Source organism: Verticillium nonalfalfae, assembly GCF_003724135.2.
Source record: "Verticillium nonalfalfae strain VnAa140/NRRL 66861 chromosome Unknown scaffold_111, whole genome shotgun sequence".
In the NCBI taxonomy this organism is placed as follows: domain Eukaryota; kingdom Fungi; phylum Ascomycota; class Sordariomycetes; order Glomerellales; family Plectosphaerellaceae; genus Verticillium; species Verticillium nonalfalfae.
In genome coordinates, this window is record NW_021167336.1 from 84867 (window position 1) to 93933 (window position 9067).

At 57.2% G+C, this 9067-nt stretch overlaps 4 protein-coding genes and 2 non-coding genes across 6 annotated transcripts; 3 read left to right on the top strand and 3 right to left on the bottom strand.

The window, feature by feature from the left end:
* Window positions 1-480: 480 nt before the first annotated feature.
* Window positions 481-1368, bottom strand: D7B24_000781 (uncharacterized protein; the record flags this gene model as incomplete). The annotated part of the gene is made up of 1 exon (XM_028635033.1): window positions 481-1368. One exon carries the CDS (start codon window positions 1366-1368, stop codon window positions 481-483), a length of 888 nt encoding a protein of 295 aa, XP_028492415.1.
* A 2026-nt stretch (window positions 1369-3394) lies between these two features.
* Window positions 3395-4165, top strand: D7B24_000782 (uncharacterized protein; the record flags this gene model as incomplete). Its single annotated transcript, XM_028635034.1, has 1 exon — window positions 3395-4165. The coding sequence occupies one exon, from the start codon at window positions 3395-3397 to the stop codon at window positions 4163-4165; it is 771 nt and encodes a 256-aa protein (XP_028492416.1).
* Window positions 4166-4455: 290 nt separating this feature from the next.
* Window positions 4456-4527, top strand: D7B24_000783. The gene has a single exon. It is a non-coding gene; the product is annotated as a tRNA-Asp (tRNA).
* A 539-nt stretch (window positions 4528-5066) lies between these two features.
* On the top strand, window positions 5067-5171 carry D7B24_000784. Its single transcript has one exon. It is a non-coding gene; the product is annotated as a tRNA-Ala (tRNA).
* A 256-nt stretch (window positions 5172-5427) lies between these two features.
* On the bottom strand, window positions 5428-6525 carry D7B24_000785 (uncharacterized protein; the record flags this gene model as incomplete). The annotated part of the gene is made up of 1 exon (XM_028635035.1): window positions 5428-6525. The coding sequence occupies one exon, from the start codon at window positions 6523-6525 to the stop codon at window positions 5428-5430; it is 1098 nt and encodes a 365-aa protein (XP_028492417.1).
* Window positions 6526-7056: 531 nt separating this feature from the next.
* D7B24_000786 (uncharacterized protein) lies at window positions 7057-8393 on the bottom strand (the record flags this gene model as incomplete). Its single annotated transcript, XM_028635036.1, has 4 exons — window positions 7057-7355; window positions 7418-7549; window positions 7605-7711; window positions 7774-8393. 4 exons carry the CDS (start codon window positions 8391-8393, stop codon window positions 7057-7059), a joined length of 1158 nt encoding a protein of 385 aa, XP_028492418.1.
* Between the last annotated feature and the right edge of the window lie 674 nt (window positions 8394-9067).

The following is a 9067-nucleotide window of genomic DNA, read 5'->3' on the forward strand; positions in this document are numbered from 1 at the left end:
TCGTGTTGGAAAGACAGGTATTCCCGTGGTTTTGGCTAATATGCATTGGAAAGTATGCGAGACTATCATCATGTCTAAGTCATCTGATTAGATGGTTCTTGCTTCGTGGACTCGATTTCCGGCCCAGAACAAGTAGCCTGTGTCGTACCATCTGGAGGCCCTGCTCGCAAGCAACCAGCCCTGTCGTCAACAGCTGCCAATAAAGGCGGAGACCTTGAGGGCATTGAGCGACTGTCGACGCGCTGCTACCCAGGTGCGCAGCAGCGATCGGATGCTGCGGAGTAATCATCTGCAACTGAGTGTTGTCTTCGCGGATGTAATCTGTGGTTAAGCCATCGTGAACGATCAGCCTGTGATCGACATGAACCTCAGGTTGCTCAGACCAAATGTGTTCCGCATTCGGTCCAAGCCACGAGGTAGACAGACGTCTTTTGCTGTCACCCTTCTAGCTCCTCATTTCGCCTGCTCACAATGGGTTCCTCAGCATGGAATGCTCCCCGCGAGCCCCACCGCCACAGACGACAGCGGTAGGTCGATGTCCCTATACCTCTCCTCCTCCCCACCCCTCTCGACGTCCCCATCACAAAAGCCGTGGATATACCCCTCCACGACAACCGGCTCTCCCTCACCCGCCTCTTTCCTCAAGATGACTGGCGCACTCAGCTCGCTCACGGACCAGATCTCATCCTCGGCGCCGACACAGCCCGGAACGAGTGCGAGCATGCCGCGATTCCTCGTCAGGGCAATCCTGTGCGCCGTCTTGTCGCCGACGAAGGTCTCGAGGAACTCGGGCGGCACGGCCGTGGCGCTGGCAGCCACGGGTGGACTCGTGCCCGCGACGGCGTCAGCGAGGAGGTTGCGGTCGTCGAGGGTCCAGAACTGGCGGAAGGAGACGGCGTCGTCCTCGGCGTTGACGGCGTGCTCAAACTCGACGAGGCCAGTCAGGCCGTTGAGGACGGGCGAGAGGAGGCGGGCGAAGGCGTGGGTGACCTCTTCGCGGGAGAAGCCGTGCGGGTAGGCGGGGGTGCGGACGTGGGAGAGGCGGTCGCTGGAGAGGGTGCGCATCAGGGTTGCGAGACGATCTTGCTGGGTTGGGGACGGGGTGCGGACGTTGTAGGCGAGGGTCAGAAGGGTGATGAGGTGGTGGATGTCTGTTGATGAGGAAACGGGTTCGGAGACGGAGGCGATTGTGTCGATGTAGGTGCCTTGCAGGGTTTGCTCTAGGGTCTGCTCATGGGCTGAGGTCATACGGGTGGTTGTGGTTGGTGCGGTGGTGGTGGTCGCATCAAGCTTAGAGGGCACGACTGGATTTGTGACGATGCATGCACCAGCATGGCCCTCCTTCGCCATCATATTGGAGAGCTGCATGGTGATGTGGTGTTTGTGGTGGTTGGGCGTGATGTGCTTGCTACCTTGACATTGAGTGCTATTGGGTGACTATGGTAAAGAGCAAGGGTAGAAACGCGATGAATAAAGCCAAAAGTCTGGCGAAGGCTTGTACTTGAAGGCCGCGGACGAAAGCGATTGCCGTCAGCCCAACGTCTTGTTCCTTTTGGGACAATGCAGATCAAAGTTGGTCAGGAACCTCAAGGATCCGATGACAAGGTGGGAGGGCCATGGCGGGTCCACGATGTCATGTTCGTGACTGGGGGGTGTGGAGGGCGTGCCGCGGCGACACGGGCCTGGGTCACTAGCTGACAGGGACAGACCATCGTGACTGACGTGTTGCCGCGGGTGGCACTGTAGAAGTGCCGCAGACGGTGACAGCTTGCCATTGCCTCTTCCGCGATAAGGCTAGTTTCGGGTGTCGAGAGGGAGCGCCCGATAAACATGTCTCGCGCGTTGTCTCGTCTGGTGCTGTACTATGTGTGACTGGACAGCTTGACCTCGGTGAGCGGCATCTGATAGTATCTGATGGAATGATCGGCTGCGTGGGGGATGATTGAAGTGGATGACATGATGATCCAAAAGGGGGGACACGGAGGAGTAGCACAAACACAGGCACAAGCACCAGCAACAGAAGCGGTGCGCGGGGGTGGATGTTGGAGGTGGAGGCGGAAGGTGGAGGTGAAGAGAGACCAGGGAAGGCAAGGTAGGGACCATGGCCTATGACGTAGCAGGTCCCCCCACCCGCGCACTGGAATCAATCCGCAACCGAGAGCCCGCTACAGCGATCCACCCCCCCTAACACCCCCTAAGCCGGACCCCTATCCGTCAAGACTCCTACCGATGACATCCCGGCACTCCTTCCTGATGCGATGAACCAAGGCAGCAGAGGGAAAGGACAGACCAGCGGGCATGGGCAGGTGCTCCCAGCACCGTGGTACCTTCCCTACCTCAGGCTCTCGCGGCGACCCCTCACGCCTCCCCTCGCATGCCATGCCGTCCCCTGCTGTCCCCTTCTTTTCTTGCTGTCCCCTTTCGTGCATCCCTTTCTTGGCATCTCGTCCTTGGCACACCCTCGATCGTCTTGCCCACATCTCGCCCATACCATCGTGACATCTTCTTCGGTCCGGTCAGTGTCAAGGCATTCTCAGGCACATCATTCGCGGCACTGCCTCAATGCTGGCTGCCGACGCCTCACTCATCTGTCTCGAACCGGCTGACCTGGCGCCATTCAGACCCCCGCAGCAGAACTGGTCTTTCACCCATACTGTTCCAGGTGATGAACAAGGTTAGCGGGGTGTCTTGAGATCGCCTCGTTGACCCGAGACATCCGTCTTGCGTTTATCTTGGCGTTCGCCTTTGCTGGTCTCGCTCTTGCATGCTGCCAGCCATGCTCGATGACAGTCTTATGCCACGCCCCTCGCTTGCTGGGGGGACAAGGCGGCTTCTGCGCTGCCACGACCGAGATGGCTTGTCGCTTCAGCTCTCCAAGAAGAAGAAAAAAAAAAGAAAAAGGAACAAAAATCCTTGTACCGACGTGCATATACTCAATTCGCGAGGTGTGTCTCAGCTGGCGCTCTGCCTCTGCACAAACCTGCCGAGTGGCCGCCCAAGCTGTCAAAAGATATTGCGCCAGCTGCCGGTGACGCATACGGCCGTGCCGCCGTTGGCTGCATATGTGCGTTTCTAGTTCGCCGAGCTTCTTTTGACTTCTTACTGCCTGTGCTGGACCGATGCTGGTGAGATGCCTTGCATGGGGGCCTCATGTCATGAGAACGGAATCAATCCTCGGTTTCACTAAAAAGGTCATACCAAGCAGCAGTGTCTACATTGATGACCGTGCCATCCGCCAGCGCCAATCCAGGATATTCTCAACAAGCCAGCATCACACAGGCCCCACACCAGCACCATCCTCGAGCGCATCGCATGCGCGTCATCCACTTACGACGTCTCAACTTTGCTCGTTGTAGTCACCTGACATGCCTCGCACAGCTTGCCAAAATCCATCATGAGCAACTTTGAAGACACAACGCAGTTCGAAACATTCCGGGACTGTCTTTCAGCCGCCATAGTCGAGCACATGACAAAGTCCTCAACCAAAGCCAAGCGTCGCACGAAGAAACCCCGCCACGTTACCTCACAAGCGACACAGACCAGCAGCAGCCAGAACCCTACCGACGCCGAAGATATAGCCGACTTTACTGATTACATCGCAACGCAAACTTTTGAAAGTGTTCCCGTCGACCTACAGTCTCTTACCCATGTCACATGGACTGCAGATCCCGACCTCCAGACACGTTATGCCCTGCCCTTGACTGGCGCTGACGTGTCCGCTATCCTTACAACACTTGACCCGGATGTGGCAGCCTCGCTCACGACTTACGACATCATCGATGGTCTTTCCCGTGGCGTCCCTGAGCTGCTGGCCCCGGTTCTGACTGAGTACATCACCGCGCTCACCGCCCCTCCGCCACCGCCGCGGGCAACGCGCAGCCAGGCTGACGGATGCGAACTGTGTGGTCGCGATTGGATCCCCCTGACATATCACCATCTCATTCCGCGCTTCGTGCACGAAAAGGTCGTTCGGAGGGGATGGCACCCGCCCGAAGATCTCGACAATGTAGCCTGGCTCTGTCGACTGTGCCACTCGTTTGTGCATCGCTTTGCTGGACACGAAGAGCTGGCGCGACATTATTACACCGTCGAGTTGCTGCTCGCCGAGGAGGATGTCGCCAAGTTTGCAAAATACGCCAGCCGCGTGCGATGGAAGGGACGGTGACGGGCTTCTTGTGTGGCAGTTATTGAACCGCCTTGCTCGATACCGCCATCCTGATCTCGTCGTGGGCACCCGTTACCGTTTCGTTCAAGGCGATAGGCGTCGCATCACTGGAGAGTTGTCGAGATGGTGGAAAGTGCGTACAAAGGATGGGGGCACCTGAGGGAAAACACGATGTGATAGAATTCGGTTCGTGTCGACCTGAGAGCGTATGAGATTGGCATCACCAATTGCTGTTCTGCTTGTCTGTCGAGCAAGACATGGTTTGACTTTGTAGAGTCTCAGACATCAATTTCCGATTAGTCTAGTGGTTAGGATATCGGCTTGTCACGCCGGGGACCGGGGTTCAATTCCCCGATCGGAAGAAAACTTTTGTTGGTTCTCGCCGCAGTCGAATTTAGCTTTTGCTCACCTAGGCCAATCACATGCGTCACAGAACGGGTAACTTGACTGAACAACGCTTTTGCCTATATTTCAGCCCTATTAGAATCTCTGAGTGACGAGGGCTTTACGGAGACGCCATGAGAGCGATTTACAACGAAGAGTCATCATCTCATACTATTCGTGTGTATCTCTTCCAGGCGTCCAGCTAGATGTTGATTCCCGGTACATACTATCTGAATTGGCTATTTATCCGACGTGTTGTACAAGCTCGGGGCTGCCATGCTGTGTAGAGGCTCGGCCGTACTACGATTTCTAGACCCAAGTTGCACATGGCAGCCTCCCTCCTCGCAAAGAAGGGCCACGCTCGAATCGTCGGACAATCAACTTCTGGCCTGCCATCCAGCCCCCCTCTCTCGCCCCGGTCTCGACCGAGCCCTCCCCACCCGCCCTCGCAAAATTTGCCTCGCCCCAGCACGCGAGCATCACAATCCCCACAACCGGGCCGCTGCTTCAACAAATCGGGCGATTGGTTTAGTGGTATAACGTCTGCTTAGCATCTGATGATCTTAGGATCATTCACGATACTGTCTGCTGAAGGTCGCGCGTTCGATTCGCGCATTGTCCATCTTTTTTGTTTTTACCGGGGATCATGGTGCCCTGTCGGTGACCATTTCTTGTTCTCTTTCGTCGTAATCTGGCGGTTGGTCATGTGGATCGCTCGCTGTGGCATACGAGCATACGAAGAGCGTTGCTACCAAGTAGTGGGCACGATGAGGAAGAAGGCTTTGGGCCAGCGGCAGGCCAGCGGAAGCCAACGCGTACTGGTCTCGTAGAAGACAAGGGACGTGGCTAGTTGCTCTCCTCTTGACATGGTTCTTACATCAGACAGTCAACAACGAGAGATCCCTCGCCTCAAGTTTGATCGATGGCATGACCCCCGTGGCAGGCGCGCAGTTGATATACTCAAACTCGGCGTCCCCCTCGTGAAGCACAGAAACCTCATGCCAGGTCCGCAAGCGCCTCAGATCGCCAAACGCCTTGTAATGCGACAGCGCCCCGCGATAGATGGCAAGATGGGAGGGGTGCGTCTTGGCCCACCGTTCTAGGCTGTCGAGATTGCCGAAAAAGGCCGCGCCGCAGGACTCTTTACGTGGTCGTCCGGAAGCCGCCGCGTCCCCCTCGTTGCGGAGGTAGCGGACGCTCATGGCCTCCGTCTCGTGCGGGTGCTCCATGAGATAGCGCAGACCTTCGTGCAGTGTCGGCTCGAGCTTCCGCTCATACGCGTCCGCCTCTTGCTGGCCGCAGTTTTCCCAGAATTGGCCGGACCGGATGTGGGCGAGATTATGGGGGTTCGTGCCCACCAGGTGCTGGCCGCGTCCCCGGACAGCACTGTCGGGTGGGAGACTTACGGGGTCCGTGGGCTTCGGAAAGAGATCGTGGGCCGCGTCCGGGATGCGATCCCGCGCGGCGCCCCAGTACGCTGAGCGGTCGTGCTCTGGCGTCGTTGTCCCTGGGAGTCTTGCGAGCCCTGGCAGGTAGTCGAGGCCGGAGTAGTTGGTCTCCAGCCTCGGGAGAGCGGTGGCGAAACACTCGCGCCAGAGACCGATACATTCGCGATCGCGTGTCTCCAGTCGCGAGAACAAGGCCGGCAGGGCGAGCGCCTGCAGCGCAGCGTCGTACTTGTCTGCATCTTGCCAGTAGCACACCCAGACGGACGTGTCTGTCGCTTCGGCGCCGTCCATCATGGCGAAGGCCTCGAACACAGCCGGTCCATGGCCAGCCTCGAGCCAGGCGCGAATGGCCGAGGCGATCTGGGCGTCGGCCCGCAGACACGGCTCGTCGGCCGCGTGTCGCTGAACGCCAATGTACGCGGTGAAGACGTGCGTGACGGCCGGCGCGAGCGCCAAGTGCCATCGCGGAATGGGGAGACGATGGTTCTTGGGTTTGCGCAGCGGATACGTGCGGCCTGGACAAGACATGTTGTGAGGGTGGCGTGGATTGTAGGGGAGCCGCGAACATGTGAGGGGAAGCTTTCCCTTGGCATCCCATCGTGCCACTCCGATTCTCCAACATCCACTGTCGGCACAGTGCTCCGTTTGACTACATCCCCTCGGTTTCGCTTTCTGTTGTCGTCTAGCGAGCAAATGTCTTTTCTTTGGAGAAAACTTTTATGGCTTCAACCATCGAGCTTGCAAAAGGCAAGGTTCAACGTACACGTTCATCAACATCAAAATGTCGTCTCATCATCCGTGCGAATAGGCACAATACTCTAACTATCCAGACACGACTGGAAGCATGAAATCTTGCAAACGCCAAAATCTTGTATTTCCAAAAATGACAGAATGTGAAAACAACGGGTGAGTGTCAGTTCATAAGAGGGTCTGTATTGAGTGAATGTTCTGTTGGTCCGTTCGTTACTGTCATGTCTATATCTAGTGCAATCTGGAAAATCAAATCTATGTCCATCCTCATAAATCAACGCAAAGCCACCTGTTCCCATGCCAGGCATCTCAGGAAGACATGGTGCGCAGGCTGTGTTCATCCAGCATGTCGTAGCGACCCTCTTCAACAAGTCTCTGCGTGGTGATGCGCTGCGGGTAGTTCCTCATGAACATGTCGGTAAAGTGCTTGCCGTAGTGGATGCCCTCCTTGGGCTCCTGGCCAACGTCGTAGCCCTCCAGGGGCTTGATCACGGCCTGGAAGCTGGGCTCGTGGAAGTAGGCAAAGGCGAACCTCTCCTTGATGTTGAGGCCAACCTTGTGAGGCGTGGACGGCAGGACTGAGTTTGTGAGAAACTGCATCATGTCACCTGTAGGTACGATGGCGGGTTAGTGTTGTTGCCAAGCCACTTTCGGAAAACCAATAACGTGCCTGGGAAAACGGTAAAGACGTTCTCTGCAGGGGGCACAAACACCCAGCCCTCATCGTCTTCCTTGAAGCCGGCAGCGCTCCTCTCCCAGTTGGCGAAGTTCTCGTCCTTCTCCGGGGGCCGAACAAACAAGGCTAAACGGTGTAAGTCACTCGCAAGGGGCTTCGACAGGCTGCTCTTGTCACTCACCACCGACGTCGTCAGCTGCCGCGAGAACGAGCAGTCCGTAATCAGTATGGGAGCCGATGCCACGGCCATCCTTGCCTTTGCCATTCGTAGCATGCGTTGCGGGGAATCTACACATCCAACGTCAGAAATCAGACAGAGAAAGCTTTTGGAAGCATCCAGGGGCACCTACCGCAGCACACGCAGGTGATGCCAACCATCGCGTGTCAGGCCCGTGAGAGACCCCTCAGGCAGATCAAGACCGAGCTCCGTCAGCTTGAGGATCATCTCGCCGCTCTCGCCCAAGCTGTCCATGTACCGCTGAACGGGCTCCTGCATCTCGACGTCCGGCCACGGGCAGCGTCCGTGGCAGGGCCACTTTGCGCGCACCCTGGGCTCGTCGAGCGGGAGGTCTTTGGTGACGGTGAAGATCTCGCTATAGTCGGCAATGCCGTCCGTGAGCTCCTCGCCGCTGGCAATGTAGCCGGCATAGCTCTGGCTGTCGACGCAGGCCGCCTTCTGGGCGTGGGACTTCTTGAAGAAGCGCTTGCTGGCCGCGTTGGCGGCCTTGTACGTGGCCTGCTGGTTCGGCTTCATGGCGATCTGGAGGATGCCGTCCTTCTGCCAGGCGGCGACGATGGCCCTGCCGAGCTTCACATCACTGGCGCTTGACGTGAAGGTTTCGGGCAAGACAAAGGTCTGGAGCTGGCCGATCGTGGCCTTGTAGCCGGGAGGAACACCTGAGGGATCCCCCGAGACGGTCTTGGTGACGGCCTTGGTCGGCGCGAGCCTCTGAGCGTTGGCGACGGTCATTTTTATATGTTTAAGAAAGGGGTGGGTATTGTGGTGAATAGAGGATATGTGTTGTTTCAATGTTGAAGTGATGAGGCAGGTCTCTGAAGTAGTGTGGAAGGGTTGATGATCCTTTCTCTTCTTTTGGGTCCTGATGCCTCTCTTATATAGTATCTCGATGCCTTCCCTGTATACCATCATCCAGACTCGGAGTCTTGGAAGCTTCCGTCGTCGTCCAGGGCCAGAGGCCCCCTCCTCACATGTTAGAGTTCCTACATGACGAAGTCTGCCACCTTGCGGAACAATCACGGGATGTTGGAGACTGCACGTCAAGGATCTGCGGCGACCTTCTCTACACGGTCAACAAGGGCTCGCGGCGAGCCGGCTCATAAAGGATAGGAAGACGCCCCGGCGTACGAGTCAGACAGCATTGTCCAATGGAAAAGCCGCCAGCCCTAAATGAAAGCTTAAAGTAGAGAGATCGAGACTGACAGCAACGATACACCGCTCACGGAAACAATTTACCGCCGCCGGGATACCCAGTACATACGAGTCGCAAAAGCCCAGGGCAAAGCAGACACTACTGCCTCGGCCGCCTTCGGCGTCCGCTGACGCGGGCCGCCCGGAGGCCGCCCCGTATAGTCCTCCCGAATCCTAGTAAACCTAATGTGAACTCCGGTCTGGAACCATTAATG